General features: G+C 42.2%; 1 protein-coding gene across 2 annotated transcripts in view; it reads right to left on the reverse strand.

Annotated features, from left to right (window-relative positions):
• The window catches only part of col20a1 (collagen type XX alpha 1 chain), a 33,674-nt gene extending 11,620 nt beyond the window's left edge, over positions 1-22,054 (reverse strand). The window contains exons 1-7 of one of the 2 annotated variants that reach the window (XM_020506308.2): positions 21,891-22,054; positions 7,835-7,951; positions 6,359-6,463; positions 4,620-4,763; positions 1,678-1,845; positions 678-887; positions 45-212 (exon numbers count right to left, since the gene is read on the reverse strand). In XM_020506308.2, coding sequence (XP_020361897.1) covers positions 45-212; positions 678-887; positions 1,678-1,845; positions 4,620-4,763; positions 6,359-6,463; positions 7,835-7,931 — 892 coding nt within the window. In that variant the 5' untranslated portion in view covers positions 7,932-7,951; positions 21,891-22,054. Of the gene's footprint in view, positions 1-44; positions 213-677; positions 888-1,677; positions 1,846-4,619; positions 4,764-6,358; positions 6,464-7,180; positions 7,334-7,834; positions 7,952-21,890 lie in introns of those variants that run through there. The other variant, XM_031794155.1, reaches the window with a different exon arrangement.
• Between the last annotated feature and the right edge of the window lie 91 nt (positions 22,055-22,145).

Genomic DNA, 22,145 nt, shown 5'->3' on the forward strand with positions numbered 1-22,145 from the left:
CACCTTTTCATAAGAAACCCAAAACGCTAATTCAGCAGACTCACCTATCTGCACCCTGTCTGGGCCGATATGGAAAGGCGTGACTAGACCCTCCAGGAAGTCCCTGACACGTCTGAAGTTGGTGCGTCCAATGCTCCAGGAGCCGTCCACCAACATGACCATGTCAGCGGCTGCGGTCGTGTCACACTCAAAGGCCTTCCGAGTGGACACCACTGGATTAACCAAGAAACACTCTTAAAAATCAAGAAAACTGGCTGATCCAAACTAAGGAAAATGCATTAGTAGTAGGTGTGTGTGTTAGAGGAATACAGGAGAGTTCAAGGACATTTCTGCTCCAGAGGCCCTATCATTATCCTGTCCTCTCTGTGCTCCCCTCCTCAGGAAACGCTGTCATCAGATCGGAAATTGCCACTCACTGGAATATTGTGTTCTATGATTGCAGTGCTGAGGATGACAAAGTAACACCAGAACACCTCTTCTCGGACTTAACTTCATCCTTTAGCGCTAGAAGAGTGTGCATACTATGGGCTCTAAATAAGGTACTTCACTTACAACACTGAAAATACATACACAGGCCTTTTTAAACAAAAACATTTTGCCTGGTACATCTTGAAGTAACAATAATAGTGTTTTTACAAACAGTTTGCTGTAGGTGGGATGGATGGGAGTTAGTGTACCTGTGACAGGCTGGGTGGGGATTGTCTTCCTGACTTTCTCCCTGTCAGAGTTCTCATCCTCTACTGGTTTCCCCTGACTTGTCCCCTGCTCCTCCTTATTGTCCACCTTGGAGCGATCCTTCTCTTTCTTCCTCTTCCTCTTCTCTTTTGGAGCCTTCTCTGTCACCAACTCATTATTCTGGGTAGTTGTTTCTGGAGTAGTTGGAGGTTCTACAGATACACAATTTGACAGTTGGTAGTGTTAAAGAAACAACGTCTACGACAGAAATTCCAACAGCATAATTATTTCAGGCCAACAGTTGATATATGATGACAAACATTCAGGAATAGGCCATAGTCATATCCCATCTCCAGTTCTTATGAGACATTGTTAAGATACACCTGTAAAACCCCTTTGTACCGTCCCTTAGCCCACACCCCATGTATACTCCCTGTTGCCTCTCAGCCATGTTTCTCTCCAGTGAAGTCCATCTCCCATGCTGGACAGGGCAGCTTACAGCTGTGGCACTGCATCAGCTGTGCTCTCATTACAGACCTAGTGTGACAACGCAGGCGCCTCTCCAGGCTCCTACCCCCACCCTGCCAGTTAAACACACATAATGACAGAGCCCATGGCGAAACAGAGAGGAGAACACAATACCAACTATGGAGAGGGTGTGAGGGGGTTGTGTTTTGTATTTTCTCTAAGTGCCACTGTTGCCACCCACAAACAAAGCAATTATCAGACCTGAACATATTAGATATGGTATGCATACCTTTTGCCAACAGCACTGTAGTGTGACGTATACAATTACAACAGTAAACAGGAACCTAAAATCTGGACCTAAAAAACATTCAAATCAGAGACTGATTTAGCCCTGTAGGTAGGTTCAATTAATTATCAAGTATAACAGAAAAACAGTGGCACTCTCGACCTCGTAGGTTAAGATTTTAATAGCCCTGCTCTACAGTGTAAAATCCTTTGACCTAAAAGCCCTCCCTGGGTGAGAACACCCCCTACCTGTAGTGGTGGTGGTGGTTGCCGGCTCATGGTAGACCACAGTGGGTACAGCTACCAGGGCCTCTATGGGGTCATCCAATTCACCTGACCCTGACCCCCCTGGTAGGGCCTTCCGCCGCTGTTCACGACTGCCACTACGGACCAACTCCTCCTCTCGCAAGCCCTCAACTGGTAGGACAGAGAGAGGAGAGCAGAAGGACAGAAGAGTGGAAATAGAGCCATGGAGAGACAAATGAAGGAGGAAACGATGGTAGAAGAGAAATGACAGCGGTGGTTGAACGGGAAGGAGAGGAAGAGGAGAAAGAGTCGGAATTGAGAAGGAAAGGAGAAATGTGGAGCAGCAGATGAGTAAATGAATCTAAAATAATTGTACATTCTAAAACATATCATTTTATACAGAGCTTGACAAAAATAAATGGCAGCACATACACAGCACCGGGAAATGGGCAAATGTTGCTTCGAGAAAACGGTAAGTGTGACAGAAAGCGAGTATGACATTTCTATGGAAATAACAAGTGGGGCTGGGGGTTTGAGAAGAGGCCAGGAAGGAGCTCCCAGACTAGGATCATCATTGAATGATAGCCAGACGTTTTCAAGTCAACACCAAAGTCTGACTTGTCCCAACGCGCTTCCATTGACACAGTAACCCACTATCACTGAAAGGCTGGCAACAATAAAAAATATTTTGAAGGGCATTTTGTTCCTAAAACAGCTTTTTACATAAACCAGGTTTCCATCCAACCTTTTTATGCGACTAAAGTACATTGAATAAAAAAAAATGTCATGACATTTGCCTGACAGAAACAGATTTTTTTAACATAAACTTTCCAAATGTCAACATAAACAAAATACACTAGACAAGGTGGGATCTTTTTGTGTCGGTGGAAACGCTTTTATACACAAATATTGAAATAATAACCATCATATCGAAGTAAACTCGGGAGTCACGCGATGACATGTTGTGTGGTCCTCCCACTACGACTCGGGAAAGCATGCAATTTATTAGGCTACAGACAAAATAAATATGGGCACAACTTTCACTAGGACAGGGGGGGGGGCCCCACATTGTGAAATTGCATTTTGGTCCCCACCAGTTTATCATTGGAATGTGACACAAAACCAGGCAAAGGTGTGCGTTAGGACCATGCGGACGCCTCAGAACGGTCAGGTAGGCTGTTTGGAGTGTTTATCTGACTGGATAATAATAATATTTAATTTATGTTCCCTCCACTTCTAAAAACAAAGTTGAGCCCCTGGAAAGAAATGATGAACTTCACAGTGCGGTGAAATTGCAAGGTGATGAGCTTGATGCTCCTTTACAATAAATATCGATGGTCTTATTCTGGTGACATGATAATTGAGGCTAGGCTGCAGTTTGACAAATAAAAATAATCTTGCTCCGTTATCCATAATGACAATCGCATCATGTACAGCGCTGTTGACATGCCAATACCAGAGTGGGCACACTTGCTATCTAAAACGCACATTTTTCTGTGAGAAAACCATCAGTAGTGTTGAAAATGCGATGGAAACCCATTTAACTTGTATTTTTTAATTCGGTAAGTGGGAATTTAACAGCAAAAAGCCTTTTATGTGGACTACATCACGCACACCCTTTAAACTGCAACAAGTCAATTTGATGGCAACATCTCTGGAGGGAAAAATTAACATTGTTTCTATCCAGATTCTAGAATATTTGCATTTAAATCTGTCGTCAATTGGATGGAAACCTAGCTTCTGTCTCCCTCCCGCAATAATCACAACCTGTAATTGTGCAAGAATACTCTTAAAATGTCTCAATGACAGACAGTCCCTTGTGAAAGAAAGGCTGATAGGTGTGTGTGTGTGTGGTTACATGGAATGGAATGATACGGAAGTGTTCGCACACATTCAAATGTCAAAGGCACACAGGTATTTAGAAATTCCCAAATAACTGGGAGGGGGGGGGGGGAATGTACTGCAAATGTCTGAATGTGTTGGGTCTATAAAGGCTGCTTTTTTCAACCCACAGGCATAATGTGTTGTTACCTGACAGAGAATAACAGTTGCTTTGTAATGACCAGTTCACCAACCAGAGATAAAGTGAATTTGGTAAAGCCCACTGAGGTCAACTGCGATTTTTATGGGAATTCGCAAAATTCCCTTAATGCTTTAAGAATTCCTACAGTGGTGAGCATGAGACACAGGCCTACACTAGTGGGCATGAGACACAGGCCTACACTAGTGGGCATGAGACACAGGCCTACACTAGTGGGCATGAGACACAGGCCTACACTAGTGGGCATGAGACACAGGCCTACACTAGTGGGCATGAGACACAGGCCTACACTAGTGGGCATGAGACACAGGCCTACACTAGTGGGCATGAGACACAGGCCTACACTAGTGGGCATGAGACACAGGCCTACACTAGTGGGCATGAGACACAGGCCTACACTAGTGGGCATGAGACACAGGCCTACACTAGTGGGCATGAGGGCCTATGTCGTCACTCTTGATCCTTGTATCTGTACAGCTCTCCCTTGCAGTGCCCTTCACTCTCTCCTCCTCCGGATAGTGGTCATCTTTCTCTAACATCAGTTAATCTTTCCTTCTCGCTCTCATTTCCCCATAACGGTCATTCCAAACATTCACCTAACCTCCCACTCTATCGAACACTCTCTCCCTCCAGTCCCCCCTTACTGTAAACTCTCCCTCTCTGGCTCTTTATCCATCTTCCTCCTGTCCTTCACACCCTTCATTTCATAGTCTCTGCTTCCTCTTCCATACTAATCCTACTCATTATTAATCTCCACCTTTCCAAACTCCCTCCGCCATTACATTCCTCCTAACATCATTTCACCTCCCTCTTTTAAGTCCTCTGCATTCATTCTCCCCCCCCCCGTTCTTCCTCCTCGCCTCTCCTTCCTGTTCAACACTCCCTCTCCCCTGCCGTCTCTTACTGGTGAAGCGTCTCTTGGCGATGAGTTTCTCCAGTGTGCCGTTGAGCACTAGGACCTGGAGGGCGTATTCCTGGCTGGAGTCCAGACCTGCCACTGTGGCCCGGCCACGCGTGGTCGTCAGCATCAGCTCCGGCTGGGGTACCTCTGGAGGACAGACATCGAACATATCACTAAGATATCACTAACATATCACTGAGAGAGACACACATACAGCTGCTGTTACCACCACAAATGGTAGAAAGAGACAGTGAGCAGAAGAAGAAAAACATTTATTTAAAAAAGATGTGCGTTTTCATAAAAAGGCAACAACTCGACAAGAAAGAGAGACAACTTCTATAAAAAGAATGTGTGAGTCATGACCCAGAAGGTGGTTGGATAAACCACAGCATATCTCCCTAAGCTATCAGGTGAGAGCCTCCACAGCCAGGTGTGTTCACGCTGCAGCAGCCAAAACACCAAAAATATCAATTGTTCCTTGAGGCTTTGTTTACAACATCAACTGAGCCAGATATACTATACTCCTTTTCCCCCTCTTCTAGCCCACTGCCACATCTCTTCATCATCATCATCCCCATCTCTCCAAAATCCCTAATGTCTCCTTTCATAGTGGTCCCCGCCGCTGTTGCTCTGTTCCCCCCTATCTCCTCATCTCCCTCTAGAGAGCTGCAGGGTAAGCAGGCATGTCTCATGTCTTACCATCACAGACCTGTCTGGACACAGCTATGACAGAGAACAGGAGATAAAATAAAAGATAATATGACAGTGAGAAACAAATGAGGAAGACTCTTGAAATAAATGTTACACACCTATTTATTATAGAACACGAGAATGTAAATAAAAGAGAGTTGTATAAGTAGAAGAAAAGGAGAGACGTCAAGCTAAACAGAGTAGCAGGGCAGCCCTTGTACCCTGTGGCTCGGTCAGATTGACCAATGAACAGTTTCCAACTAAATTAGAGGGAGGAGGTGTTTACTAGCCAGTGGCCCGTGCTTTGATCAACTCTGGCTCCAGATGGCATGGAGTTAAGTGGGAGGGACAGCTTGGCAGCTTTATTGTGGAGAACAGGCAGCTGGGTGGGAAATTGTAGGGTTCTGGAAATTCATTCAAAAACAGGCAAATAAAAGAAATACAATGGGAAAAAATTTGAGGCACTTACCTATAGTTAATTCACTTTCATTTGGGTAATAATATACTGCACATTAGTCCAGCACTAAAATTGCCTCTATATACTGTAAGTACAAGGCAGTTAACCCACTGTTCCTAGGCCGTCATTGTAAATAAGAATTTGTTCTTAACCGACTTGACTAGTTAAATAAATGTTTAAAAAAATAACAAATAAAAAGTGTTCTTGGTTAAATATATAATCCGTAGTATTGTAGGGGAAAACAGCATCACTGTCTGCCCCCCCATGGCCATTATTGATTTTGTTTTGTTGACAAACCAGGTGGGGTGCATCGCTAATCAGTGTAAAAAAAAAGAAAAATGCTGTACATATGCTGCTGTACATATGCTGCTGTACATATGCTGCTGTTCATATGCTGCTGTTCTAACGTGCGTGCAATGCCTTCAGAGGGAAAAAAATACTTAGTTGTTTGCATTAACTTCTTTGTTGTTTTAATATCGCAAACAGACGTGACAGTTTCACCATTAAGGATTCCAGCTTTGAGTCATCGTGACCCAACATTGTCAACTCTTAGTTAGAATCAACCTCACAGTACACACCAGTACTGCTGGCTCACCTGAGATGGGCTTCACGCGGACCTTGTATCCCTGGACCGGCCCTTCAGCCTCCTTCCACTTCATCTGCAGCCGATCCTGAGACAGCACTGTCAGCTTCAGACGCCCTGCAGTGTAGCCAACACATATGCGCACCCACGTTAGGAATAGGTCCACATCTAACATCAAATCAATCAGACAAATCAACAATCAGACTGCTATTCAGACGTGTACCCGACAGAGCACAGAACAAAACAATCAACTTGTGATTGGAACAACTGATTTTTGTCTCACACAGACAAAAGCATAATCAACATGAGGCACTTGAAACATGAACATCTATGCAGTGATTACTTGTTGTGAGAGGCCAACTGAGCTGTTTCTCTGCTGTGGAACTGATTCTGGGTACGAGTATAGCGGTGAACTTGGCAATGGGGGGGTGGTGGTGGGGGGGTTGCAGGGGTGGTGGGCTGTTCTAAGATCAAAGAAATTCCCCCCCAAAATGAATTTATTAGTAGGTTCTAAACCTTTTTCAGACATTAAATCCCTCTTCCTCCTTCACTAATCAAATCAGTCTCTTGTTTTCAGGTCATCTACATAATTTCCAACGGGGGATTCCCAACAATCCTCTTCTTTCATGTGTCACTCTCTGTCCTCCTCTCTCCTCTCCAGCTGCCCCTGTCTGCTCAAAGCAGGCCTTGTGTTCTCCACTGGGATAGCAAGAGGGACAGGAAATCCGTTTAGGGCCTAAGGTTGAAGGTCAGTTTGAAGGCACCTTATACACAACGTCATGGGGAAAACCGAAGACATTGTAGAGGAGTGCAGATATGAATCATAGCACTTACTGTTCATGCCTGACTTTAGGCAGTCTTCATTCGGGGAGGTGGGGGCTGGGACAGGGGTAAGGGGCAAGGGTCTCTGTTCACATGGAAATGCTTTAGTAGTGTCCCACTGTCTCTGCATCTAGTTCTGGCAGAGGATCAGAGGGGATCTGGAGACTGGGGTCAATGCCCCGCACTCCCATGAATAACAACAACAGCCCAGAGATCAGTCATCACTGCACTGGGAGCTCTGAGGGAGTAATGTTGCATACTGATAATGAAACATAAAAAAAGGTACACTGAAAAATCTGGCAAAATTAATTGATTAACCTATGACAGCCAATAATATTGGCAGCCAATAATATTATCCAGTCATGATTATATTATATGATTATCGGACATAAACGGCTTAGTGTGTGTGTGTGTGTGTGTGTGTGTGGGCAACAAAAAGGAGTGAATGAGTTCACATTAGTGTCCTGAGAGTTTGTGTAATTGCTAACATGAGTCTGCATGTCAGACAGACATCTTACATGTCAGTCTAGAGAGGTTGCACAATGCCAGGGGATTTGTATGCTTCTACAGCTAGAGCAAAATATCCATTGAATACTATGGTCACATGGTACAAACATGATCTGATACATAGTAGTGATGATGTACTAGTAATGAAGTACATGGTACCTTGGCTATGGACTCCAGAGTTCATTAGCACCAGGAGAGTGACCAGGAAAGGCCCCATCAGCGCTGGGCAGCCAGGTCGTTGGCAGTGAAGAGGCATGATGACTAGAACATAGAAACCTGAAAAAGGAAGGCAAACAATGGTCATAATTAATAGTATATAACGATTTGATCATTGCCAATATTGGTGAGTACTGTGCGTAGGTCAAAACCTGTGGGAGCACAAATGAGAGTTTGTCGAAAGCCATTTTGTCAAACTTTAATCTCGAAGAAACCCACTTAAGCAAATGGATAAGGCAGGTAGTGTGACTAGGACAGGCGCAATTACCGTATAACCAACAGTTATGGATGAAGACGCTCATTTAAAAAAAAACAAGTCATAACTATAAAAAGAAAATATGCTGAAATTCTTTGGGAACAAACAGCTGACTGAAGATGGGTCGTCACTAGTTACTAGAAGTCGACCGATTAATTAGGGCCGATTTCAAGGTTTCAAAACAAATCGGTGTTTTTGGATGCCGATTATGCGTTTTTTTTTTACATCTTTATTTAACTAGTCAAGTCAGTTAAGAACACATTCTAAGTTTCAAGGACAGCCTAGGAACAGTGGGTTAACTGCCTTGTTCAGGGGCAGAACAACAGATTTTTACCTTGTCAGCTCAGGTATTCAATCTTGCAACCTTACCGTTAACTAGTCTAACGCTCTAACCACCTGCCTCATGAGGAGACTGCCTGTTACGCGAATGCAGTAAGCCAAGGTAAGTTGCTAGCTAGCATTAAACTTATCTTATAAAAAACAATCAATCAATCATAATCACTAGATAACTACACATGGTTGATGATATTACTAGTTTATCTAGCGTGTCCTGCGTTGCATATAATCGTTGTGGTGCTTATCGTTGCTCCAATGTGTACCTAACCATAAACATCAATGCCTTTCTTAAAATCAATACACAGAAGTATATATTTTTAAACCTGCATATTTAGCTAAAAGAAAGCCAGGTTAGCAGGCAATATTAACCAGGTGAAATTGTGTCACTTCTCTTGCGTTCATTGCACGCAGAGTTAGTGTATATGCAACAGTTTGGCCTGCCTAATTTGCCAGAATTTTACGTAATTATGACATAACATTGAAGGTTGTGCAATGTAACACGAATATTTAGACTTATGGATGCCACCCGTTAGATAAAATACGGAACGGTTCCGTATTTCACCGAAATAATAAACGTTTTGTTTTCGAAATGATAGTTACCGGATTTGACCTGATTAATGACCAAAGGCTCATATTTCTGTGTGTTATTATGTAATAATTACGTCTATGATTTGATATTTGATAGAGCAGTCGGACTGAGCGGTGGCAGGCACCAGCAGGCTCGTAAGCATTCATTCAAACAATGCTTCAAGCATTGAGCTGTTTATGACTTCAAGCCTATCAACTCCCAAGATTAGGCTGGTGTAACCGATGTGAAATGGCTAGCTAGTTAGCGGGGTGCGCGCTAATAGCATTTCAAACGTCACTCGCTCTGAGACTTGGAGTGGTTGTTTCCCTTGCTCTGCATGGGTAACTCTGCTTCGAGGGTGGCTGTTGTCGGTGTGTTCCTAGTTTGAGCCCAGGTAGCGGCGAGGAGAGGGATGGAAGCTATACTGTTACACTGGCAATACTAAAGTGCCTATAAGAACATCCAATAGTCAAAGGTATATGAAATACAAATCGTATAGAGAGAAATGGTCCTATATTTCCTATAATAACTACAACCTAAAACTTTTTACCTGGATATATTGAAGACTCATGTTAAAAGGAACCACCAGCTTTCATATGGTCTCATGTTCTGAGCAAGGAACTTAAATGTTAGCTTTCTTACATGGCACATATTGCACTTTTACTTTCTTCTCCAACACTTTCTTTTTGCATTATTTAAACCAAATTGAACATGTTTCATTATTTATTTGAGGCTAAATTGATTTTAACTTAATATAATACATCAATAAAAATAAGTGTTCATTCAGTATTGTTGTAATTGTCATTTCAAAAAAAAAAAAAAAAATATTGGCCGATTAATCGGTATCGGCTTTTTTTGGTCCTTCAATAAAAATCGGTATCGGCGTTGAAAAATCATAAATCAGTCGACCTTCACTAGTTACCACAAAGTCATAAATCCTGCCTATTTCTTAAAATCAGATTTGAAACCTAACCACACTGCTAACCTTAAATTAAGACCAAAAAGCACATTTTTGTTTTAATTATTTTTTATGAGAGCCAATTTTGACTTTGTGGCTGCACCATCTAGTGGAAACCCTGAAGACGTGATGCCCGAGCATTTGTGTGGTTGAGTCCGTTTTGGAGCTTGAAGGAGCTTGAAGGGTGGCCTAGCAAGTACTGACAGCACCACGTCAAGGTCCAAGTTTGGCACTGAACAGGCCTTAGTTAAACATCTGCATCCAGCTCCAATGGGTGGCCATCGTCATGGCACGCCGAAATTGTAGCCAAATACACTCAAAGCAGATGCCGCTCGGCCTGCATCAATCAGTGATTGAAAACCGTTTTGTCCCTGGTGATTTATATACGCCACTATCGTGCTGTTGTCTGATCTGACCTGGACATGCTTCCCCTCCAAGTAGGGCAGGAACTGTTGGAGTGCCAGGCGAACCATCCTGAGCGCCATTGATGTGCTTGCCACTCCATGCGGCCGCTCGCTGCCATACCTCTGAACACTGCCCCACAACCTGCTGGCGAGGCATCGGTGCACACTTGCTCCCGGTGGTGGACTGTGTTCAGTATCACTCCATCCAACAGGAAGGAGTGAGAGAGTCTGAAATTGTTACTTGGAATGTGTCCTGCCACACACAAGGATATCATATTGGAGTGACCCAATATGGGGGGGCTTTACTTGGCTCATCACACTCTAGCGACTCCTTGTGGTGGGACGGGTGCCATCAGGCTGACCCGGTTGTCAGTTGAATGGTGTTTTAACACAAAGGTTTTAAGCAACTTTTCCCACTCAAGAGTGAGAGAAGCTGTCTGTCCAACACAAGTCACATCAACGGCACACACAGACAGAGAAGCACAAGGGGTGGGGGTGAAGGAAAATTGGTGGAGCCAATAGCGGATCTCACTGAAAAATTGTTGGCAACACTGAGCTAACGGTCGTTTCCCGCCGAACTGCACATGTGCAGGCTGTCAATATAAGTTGAATATTTTGGGGCCAATTGTGCCCAGCCTCATGGGTCTTGAACCCGGGTCTGTAGTGACGCCTCTAGCACTGTGATGCAGTGACTAAGACCGCTGCGCAACTCAGGAGGCCTATGAAGTTGAATTTGACTAAAATGTCAACATGTCAGTTTGTGACTTTCATGAGGTTGGGGTAATAACATGTTCAACTATTTAAGACAATGCCATAGAAAACACGTGGGGGAAAGAGCCATGAGGGAAAGATCCCAAGTCTCCTCATTGCCCACCAGCCCAGCAAAATTTGTCTAGATTTAGGCTATTGTTTATGTGCATTTTACACTATATTGAGGCAAACATCGGAGTATAATGCTTGTATGGATGTCAACCCCAACACATGTTCATGTCATCTTTACCATTCAACTACATTACAGTTAAAAACAACTGACTACTATTAACGATTTCTGTAGGCTAGCTATGCTAACCAGTTTATACGAATGGGAGTTTGTATTTAGCAGTCACTTCTTCTATACCTAAAAAAGGGACAACTTCTGCATGTTATGCTACAAAAACACACCAAAATATAAAAATTGGCCTTACGTAAGCACAGTGTCCCATTCCACAACCTAAATCATGACAGAATCGACGAATATCCTCCGTGGTGAGTAGGTAAAAATTACTGGGGAAGCTAAGACAATAAAAAGCCATATTTCAACCTGTTGTGATATTTGCTCTATAACCCATTTGTTTATATGCCACCGTGATTTAAAATAAGGCCGTGACAACAGTCACACAGTGGCGGAATAAATTCAACTACACATACATTTTTCCCATCACAAAACCGGAGAGCCACATTGCTCTGGATATGTCCACAAGGAAAATACTGCACGTAACAAACAGTTGACCTGCAGCAAGGTCAAGAAAGTTAATGTACTCGACAGTTTACTCTACAGCTACTGATTTAGAACCAGAGTTACCGTAAGTCAGCACAAAGACAACAGGAGCACTGCCTACACTCTTCCAGCACCATTTCAACTTAAACATAATCAACAAGGTAATATTTTGCTCAGTTTAATACACTGAAAACAAACTGACACCAAAACCAATTAAGTTGGCAAAACGGTCTATGGCTCTGCCATTCAGTAAACCTTTAATTTTTGACTTTCATAGGCTACCTAGCTAAAATGATTGTTAGCCTAACTTCTTCACATGGGCAAACATGAACCAGCTAAGTTAGCTAGCAAGTTAATGTGAGCACACTAGGCTACATATTGACCTTCAATCATCTCAGGTCAGTGGACCAATACGCATATTTATGGTTAGATCAGAAAAATCATTGGCATGTACAGATCATTGGCCTGTACAGAGAATTAGGTCAAAACCACAAGTCCAAATCCACAAGTTCAAATCTCCATCCATGGCTTAGGAAAGGGCCAATTTAACAAGCATGCTACTGAAGGACATCAAATCAAGCAGACCAGAAACAGACGTTTGTCTGAGAATGATGACATTTTGCTTAGGATGGTATTTGATTTGTGTGAAGCAAAATCCAAACTGTCATTTTGCTGTGGCAGGACCACCCACATTTGAGCTCAGCTCAACACTGATTGGCTAATTATTTTCTTTTAAAAATTACCACGTGAGACATAATGCTTGCTGGCGCCAATCAATCAAATGCTAGGGCAGCAACATGTCATACTCTTTTGTTCCAGACAGCATCAGATACATGGAATACACATACTGAGACAGAGGGGTGCTTTTCCCCCTTGTTCAGATGATTTCTCAAGTGAGATACAGCCACTTGTGAATTGATAGAAAATTATGAAAACATGGTCAAATATTTGGGGAAGCCTGGCTTCCCTTGGCATCCATGAATACATAACACTGTTTGTTAGATGTGCGCCAATCTGGTCAATGGAACATCTGATTTCCATTCTCCTTTAACGCCTCTTTGGCTGCCTGGTATTGTGATGAACATCACAGTGGAAATTATTGCAAATTTGCTGTGAAATGATGTTACTGATGTGGCTCAAGCAATGGCAAAGCCATTTTGGGTTACAAAGCCATTTGGGGTTTACTACCTTTATACGTATTTGGGCATTTTTATTGTTCAGAAATGTGGTGGGTACTCTCTTCGTTCGCTGGACGTTATCCTGCTAACTGTTCCAAATGTCCGAACTGAATTTGGTAAAAGGGCTTTTATGTACTCTGCGCCATCGTCTTGGAACGCCTTACAAAATACTTTTAAACTGGAATAACTATTTTTAAATCACTGATTAATGATCTTGAGACTGATTCCCTGACCTGTCAATGTTTTTAATTTGCTGTTTTTTTTGCACAAATTTGTTTACATCCCTGTTAGTGAGCATTTATCAAGATAATCCTTCCGACAGGTGTGGCATATCAAGAGGCTGATTAAACAGCATGATCACTAGAAAGGTGGAATTTGGGTTGGGGACAATATAAGGCCACTCTAAAATGTGCGGTTTTGTCACACAACACAATGCCACAGATGTCTCAAGTTTTGAAGGAGCATGCAATTGGCATGCTGACTGCAGGAAAATCCACCAGAAAATGTAATGTTCAGTTCTCTACCATAAACCGCTTCCACCATTATTTTAGAGAATTTGGCAGTATGTCCAACCCGCCTCACAACCGCAGACCATGTGGAACCACACCACCTCCACATCCGGCTTCTTCACCTGTGGGATCATCTGAGACCAGCCCTCTGGACAGCTGCTGGAACAGTGGGTTTCACAACCTTTGTTTCTGACAGTTTGTGCAGATATTCTCTCTCCGGGAGCTCATCTGCGTTCTCGTCTACCTAGCCTGGGTCACCTTTGATGGCCATTGGAACACTGGAGAAGTGTGCCTTACGGATGAATCCAGGTTTCAACTGTATCGGACAGATGGCTGACGGCGTGTATGTCATTGTGTGGGCGAGCAGTTTGCGGATGTCAATTTTGTGAACAGAGTGCCCCATAGTGGCAGTGGGGTTATGGTATGGACAGGCATAAGCCACGGACAATAAACAATTGCATTTTATCTATGGCAATTTGGATGCACAAAGATACCGTGACGAGATCCTGAGGCCCATTGTCATGCCATTCATCCGCCGCCATCACCTCATGTTTCAGCATGATAATGGACGGTCCTTTGTCGCGAGGATCTGTACACAATTCCTGGAAGCTGAAAATATCCCTGTTCTTCCATGACCTGCATACTCACCAAAACTTGACACCTACTCATTGCTGGGTTTTTGTTTATTTTGACTATTTTCTACATTGTAGAATAATAGTGGAGACATCAAACCAAAGAAGTGTTAAACAAATCAAACACATATTTTATATTTGAGATAGCAACCCTTTGCCTTGATGATAGCTTTGCACTCTAGGCCGTCTCTCAACCAGCTTCATGAGGTAGTCACCTGGAATGCATTTCAATAACAGGTGTGCCTTGTTACACGTTCATTTGTGTAATTTCTTTCCTACTTAATGCGTTTGAGCCAATCAGTTGTGTTGTGACAAGGTGTGGGTGGTATACAGAAGATGGTATTTTACCAAATAGTGCTAAGTCCATATTATGGCAAGAACTGCTCAAATAAGCAAATAGAAACGACAGTCCATCATTACTTTAAGACATGAAGGTCAGTCAATCTGGAAATGTTCAAGAATATTTAAAGTTTCCTTGTGCTGTCGCAAAAACCAAGTGCTATGATGAAACTGGCGGAGGAAGACCCATAGTTACCTCTGCTGCAGACGATCATTTCATTAGAGTTACCAGCCTCAGAAGACACAGCCCAAATAAATGCTACAGAGTTCAAGTAACAGACACATCTCAACATCAACTGTTCAGAGGAGACTGTGTGAATCAGGCATTCATGGTTGAATTGCTGCAACAACAAAAAACACTAAAGGACACCAATAAGAAGAAGACATTTGATTTGGCCAAGAAAAACGAGCAATGGCCCTACCAAGCAAGAAGGCAGTAACTGCTCGTAGCGTAGAACTGACACAAATTGCTATCATTTAACTCCCGAGATTAGGCTGGCAATACTATAGTGCCTATAAGAACATTGAATAGTCAAAGGTATATGAAATACAAGTGGTATAGAAATAAATAGTACGATAATAACTACAGTGTAAACTTCCTAACTGGGAATATTGAAAAACTGGGAATATTAAACCACCAGTTTATGTGTTCTCATGTTCTGAGCAAGGAACTTAAAACGTCAGCTCTTTTTTACATGGAAAATATTGCACTTTTACTTTCTTCTCCAAAACTGTGTTTTTGCATTATTTAAACCAAATTGAGCATGTTTCATTACTTATTTGAGACTAAATTGATTTTATTTATGTATTATATTAAGTTAAAAGAAGTGTTCATTGTCCATTCAGTATTGTAATTGTCATGATTACAAATATTTAAAAAAAAAATAATTTAAATAAAAAATAAATATAATTTATGTTTTTAAATAAAAATAATCTCTGCATGTATAATTTAAAAAAAGAAAAGAAACATTTAAGTTTTTTTTTTAAAATAAATAAAAAACATTGTCCGATTAATCTGTTTTTTTTTATGTGTAACTTTTTTTAGTGACAAATAATTCCATGTGTTCTTTCATAGTTTTGATGTCTTCACTATTAGGGTTGCACATTTTGGGTAATATTCAGAGGTGGAAACTTTCGTGGGAATTTTTGAAGAGTAACAGAAAATATATGCAAATGAATATTAATACCATTTCAAATGTAGGTGTTTTTTGCATTGGATATATTTACCATATCATATGGAGAGAGAAACCTTTTACGTTATCATAAGTAAACATAATTGAAAATGATTAAATCCTTCCAATAGAACTAACTTAAATGAGTTAATACTTCACATTGGATGATTTCACTGAACAACAAAAGAAAGGGGATATTGAATGATCCCAACGATACATCTCCTAAAAACGTTTCAAACAATTTATCTGTAAAATGATAGTCTAGAAACTAAAGCTTTGGTTGTCTTCCTCTCAGGCTTCCATGTCTTTTCCCGGGACCTCCTCAATATCCACCACTTGAACATCAGACTGAGGTCTCATCTTCACTACTTCCCAACCTCGTTGTCAGGCTCAAAAAGCCTCAAATTTGCCCGAATGGCTACCAATTTTTCAACCCTTGCATTGGTCAGCCTGTTGCGTGCTTTGGTAATGTGTGTTCCCAAACAAGGACCAGTTGCACTGATGTTGGTGGGAATTGGAGGATGATGGAGGCAACAGGGGAAAGAGCCTCAGATCTACAAAGTTCCTTCCACCAGGTGGCTGAAGAGATACAGTTGAAGTCGGAAGTTTACATACACTTAGGTTGGAGTCATTAAAACTCGTCTTTCAACCACTCCACAAATGTCTTGTTAACAAACTATAGTTTTGACAAGTCGGTTAGGACATCTACTTTTTGGAGAATTGTCCTCTGGTCCGATGAAACAAAAATATAACTGTTTGGCCATAATGACCATCGTTATGTTTGGAGGAAAAAGGGGGAGGCTTACAAGCCCGAAGAACACCATCCCAACCGTGAAGCACGGGGGTGGCAGCATCATGTTGTGGGGATGCTTTGCTGCATGAGGGACTGGTGTACGTCACAAAATAGATGGCATCATAAGACAGGAACATTATGTGGATATATTGAAGCAACATCTCAAGACATCAGTAAGGCAGGAAGTTAAAGCTTGGTCACAAATGGGTCTTCCAAATGGACAATGACCCCAAGCATAATTCCAAATTTGTGGCAAAATGGCTTAAGGACAACAATGTCAAGGTATTGGAGTGGCCATCACAAAGCCCTGAACTCAATCCTATAGAAAATTTGTAGGCAGAACTCAAAAAGCGTGTGCGAGCAAGGAGGCCTACAAACCTGATTCAGTTACACCAGTTGTGTCAGGAGGAATGGGCCAAAATTCACCTAACTTATTGTGGGAAGCTTGTGGAAGGCTACCCGAAATGTTTGACCCAAGTTAAACAATTTAAAGGCAATGCTACCAAATACTAATTGAGTGTATGTAAACTTCTGACCCACTGGGAATGTGATGAAAGAAATAAAAGCTTAAATAAATCACCCTCTCTACTATTATTCTGACATTTCACATTTCTAAAATAAAAGTAGTGATCCTAACTGACCTAAGACAGGGACTTTTTACTAGGATTAAATCTCAGGAATTGTGAAAAACTGAGTTTAAATGTATTTGGCAAAGGTGTATGTAAACTTCCGACTTCAACTTTATGTTGGCAGGACTGCCACATTGCATCTCCATCCCAAAGCCCTTGCTTGGAAGTGTACTTTGCCAGACTGCCAAGAACCTTGCCCTCATCCCAGACAAGGTGGAGAGAAACGACAGTGATGGCACCATTGGCCTTGTTGATCTCTGCACTAGACAGGATGCTCTTGCCAGCATACTTGGGGTCCAACATGTACACTGCTTCAGGCAGAAATCTAAATGCAGTTTCCTCTGCTTAGAGCAACAGTAAAGTGGGCAGGGCAGTACAGATTTATTCTCTTACATCTGCAAGTAGAGTCTGAACATCAGACAAGATGCAATGGCTACTGCTATAGGTTTCAGGAGTTTCCGGCTGCTTACCACACTCTCCCAAAATACATCATCCAGGAAGATCCTCTTGATGGGGCTGTCCATATCGGGAGACTGTGATATGGCTATTTCTTTGAGATACACCTTCCCCTCCAGGAGACTGTCAAACATGATGACAACACCAACCCAACGGATGTTACTGGGCTGCTTCAATGTCGTGCTCTTATTCTTCACACTTTGCTTGGTGAGGTAGATTGCTGCTATAACTTGATGATCCTTCACGTACCTAAACATTGGGGTGGCAGGGTAGCCTAGTGTTGGACTAGTAACTGAAAGGTTGCAAGTTCAAATCCCAGAGCTGACAAGGTACAAATCTGTCGTTCTGCCCCTGAACAGGCAGTTAACCCACTGTTCCTAGGCCGTCATTGAAAATAGGAATTTGTTCTTAACTGACTTGCCTAGTTAAATAAATACAATTTCCTTGGCTCTCTTGTAGAGTGTGTCCATTGTTTTCAGTGCCATGATGTCCTTAAGCAGATTCAATGGGTGTGATGTGAGGGTAGGACTCCCCCACTTTAGACCAAGCAGCCTTCATGTTCGCAGCATTGTCTGTCACCAGTGCAAATACCTTCTGTGGTCCAAGGTCATTGATGACTGCCTTCAGCTCATCTGCAATGTAGAGACTGGTGTGTCTGTTGTCCCTTGTGTCTGTGCTCTTGTCGAATACTGGTTGAGGGGTGGGGATGATGTAGTTAATTATTCCTTGCCCACGAACATTCGACCAGAGATGATTTCAATAGTTTGCTTTCTCTGTGATTTACTTGACCTTCACTTGAACTCTGCATCCAGCAAATAAGTAGATAAAGCATGTCTGGTTGGAGGGGTGTATGCTGGGCGAAGAACATTCAGAAATCTCCTCCAATACACATTGCCTGTGAGCATCAGAGGTGAACAAGTTGAATCCACAGTTTTAGCAAGACATTCATCAGCATTTATCTGACTATGATCCTCCATTGAGTCAAAAGGACTTCTGATTCCAGGAGGACCATGAGCTGTTGCTATCGAGAAGGTGTCTGATTCAAAATGTTCACCTCGAATAGAAGTAGAGGGACTTTTGTCAGAAGTTGCTTGTTGTGAGCACCGAGGGAACTTTATGCACATGGCCAGGTGATTCTGCATCTTTGTTGCATTCTTCACATATGATTTGGCACAGTATTTGCAAATGTACACAGCTTTTCCTTCTACATTAGCTGCAGTGAAATGTTTCCACACATCGGATAGTGCCCGTGTCATTTTCCTGTAAAGAATCGAAAATAATTAGTAAATAAATAAATAAAAATACAATTCCATGTACAGATAAATAGTTTTAGCAGTTAGATTAAACAACACCTTTGTAAGATAAATGTTTTAAAATGAAACATGTATGTTAACAGGTGAATTAACACTCCTCCTCAAGCAAGCTAAAACCCACATGGTAGCAAAAACGAACTAGCAGAAGTTGTTAACAAGTTAAAAATGATTTAAACACACTTTGCTGTAGGCTACTATTTACTAGTTAACAAGAAAATCATGTATGTCATATAAAATGTATTCACCCTACCCAGTATTGTAATCAAAACTTACCAGAAAGCATGTAGTCCTTGGCTCAGACAGTGTAGTAGTGTGGGCTCAATAGCATCTCATTAGTGTGCAAGATCTTGAGTCAGCTGTACATGTGATGGAAGAATGCATTGTGCATGCAGAGGGTTGCAATTCCATTGAATTGGGGATAGTTTAACCAAAATATGCCACAAGACCTAGAATTGCCTTATGTGTATCCCACAAAAAAAGGTTCATTGTTATAAGCTAACATGTTTGATAAATTTAAGAAAAACTCCCAAGCTTAACTTCTGGAAATTTTCCCTTCAAGTTTCTGACCCTTTGCAACCCATTTCACTAGTATACTGTAAAGAGCTGCAACAAACACTCAAGCTGGACAGTTATCTCAATCTCTTCATTGAAAGACTCAATCATGGACACTTGTACTGACAGTTGTGGCTGCTTTGCGTGATGTATTTTTGGAGAAATATCCTCTGGTCTGATGAAACAAAAATAGAACCTTTTGGCCATAATGACCATTGTTATGTTTGGAAGAAAAAGGGGGAGGCTTGTAAGCCGAAGAACACCATCCCAACCGTGAAGCGCGGGGGTGGCAGAATCATGTTGTGGGGGTGCTTTGCTGCAGGAGGGACTGGTGCACTTCACAAAATAGATGACTCAGTTACCCCAGCTCTGTCAGGAGGAATGGGCCAAAGTTCACTCAACTTATTGTGGGAAGCTTGTGGAAGGCTACCCAAAACATTTGAACCAAGTTAAACAATTTAAAGGCAATGCTACCAAATACTAATTGAGTGTATGTAAACTTCTGACCCACTGGGAATGTGATGAAAGAAATAAAAGCTGAAATAAATCATTCTCTCTACTATAATTCTGACATTTCACATTCTTAAAATAAAGTGGTGATCCTAACTGACCTAAAACAGGGAACCTTTACTGGGATTAAATGTCAGGAATTGTGAAAAACTGAGTCTAAATGTATTTGGCTAAGGTGTATGTAATCTTCCGACTTCAACTGTACATGCATGCATACACACACACTATTTTTTTTATCCCAGCACCCGTCCCCGCAGGAGGCCTTTTGCCTTTTGGTAGGCCGTCATTGTAAATAAGAATTTGTTGTTAACTGACTTGCCTAGTTAAATAAAAGAAATCAATACATTTCTACAAAACCCTTGAATGAGTAGATGTGTAAACTTTTGACTGGTTCTGCATATATATATATATATATTTTTTAAATGCTATTCGAAAGGTTATTATGGTGACCGCAGTCATTTGGCTGGCCAATGACCATCATCCTTAATACCAGGCCCATCACTGCCCCATGTGTCCCTCGCTGTTCCCATGGGAACATTGAAAATCCTGAGTCCCACTGACACCGAGGCCAGTACAGATGCTTAAATACTGTCTGCCCGCCATTAGGACAGCCCTCTAATTTGAATGGTCTAATTACACAGACAGACACCACTCTAAGACCCATTATACTGCAGGTGTCTGTCTGATTGAGGTAGGAGACAGGGAGGGGCATCATCGCTGGGTCACCAGCATCAAAGCATGCAGTGATGTGAGGCTGATAACATGAAGAGACACTAAACTGAGAGGATAGCTCTGTGTGTATCAGGAAACTGTTGGGTGCATGTTTAGGCATGCAATGGGCACCAGTCCACATGAAAAACTGTGTTCAACAACCATTTTTAAATTTCTAAATATTCAGTAATATTATTTTACCCTCTTCTGCAGGAGACAAAGGCCTAGCTTACATATGACAACTATTTTCCTATATATGTGTCCAGTACACTCATCATTTCCAGCCAGAGGGCCTTGACATGTAGCTGCTTGCCTGATTGTTGTAAAACTTTATGTTTCGTCACACCGGGGTAGAGGGCAAATCAATCGACGGTTCTGTCGTATTTCTTCCATACTTCTTGTCTGTCAGACACTGGACAGAACAAAGTAGGCCTATGGTTATGCAATGAAAACTGTTCTCCTGTGCATACCAGAAAGAAAAAAAATAATGGTCTATACTAGAAATAAGGTGTTGTACTGCCAGTGCTTGCTTCTTGGCCTCTCACAAAACAGCTTTTGGTGACTATTGTCAGGCCCTGAGCCCCATATATAGCTCTCTGGTTCCAAGTCAAACATGCTGACCCTCCTTTGGGAAGCAGGTCTCTGAGCTGCAACTTTGTTTAATGCCCTTTCACATATCTACCGGCACCTCTGACATGCCCCCACTTCTGACAGCGGTGTTGCAAACTGGGGTTAGGTAGCGCGACCGGAACTCGAACCCGGATCTCTCTGGTTCTGCAGCAGGCATGTTAACCACAACCCCAATATAATTATTTGCCCAGGTGATTTCTTTGTTAATTAATTCCATACATACTTGCCTACTTCAGTAGACCTCGCAGGTGGATGGGGTCGCTTCCTATAAGCCTAGTGGGAGAAACTACAAGGCGATTCATCACGGCCATACAATGTTGCTGAGATTTATCACTCCACCCCCGCCATTGAAATACATCCAGAGTTTCACGCTCCTCTCAAAATAGAACCGATAAGCGATGTTGGGGCTGAGCTACATCTTTGTTTCAGTCTGTCTACCTGCCGTACGCAAGTGAGAGATAGCAAACCAGGCGCGACTGCGAAGCATGTTCTGTGACTCACCTACTATATCATGTAGGCTAATATAAACTAGATGTAGGCCTACAATGTAACATGTTACAGAGCAAATCAGCCTACCTGGGGTCGCAAGTTACGTCCAGGTTATTCCTTCAGCGCGAGATGAGACTTTTGCATTCCAAAGGTGAGGATGTCAACAGGCAGAACTTCCGCTTGCACTGCTTTGCTCCCCCATCAAGCGCTATCTTCTAGAGTTGGGAATGAAATATGATAGCTCTACACTACAGGCAGCCCTCCTACACCCTAACATGGGCGTGGTGCACTGTTTCAGAGAAGTATAAATTACCAGGAGATCTGCCCTTACTTTCATGTTTG

Source organism: Oncorhynchus kisutch, linkage group LG17 (assembly GCF_002021735.2).
Source record: "Oncorhynchus kisutch isolate 150728-3 linkage group LG17, Okis_V2, whole genome shotgun sequence".
Classification (NCBI taxonomy): domain Eukaryota; kingdom Metazoa; phylum Chordata; class Actinopteri; order Salmoniformes; family Salmonidae; genus Oncorhynchus; species Oncorhynchus kisutch.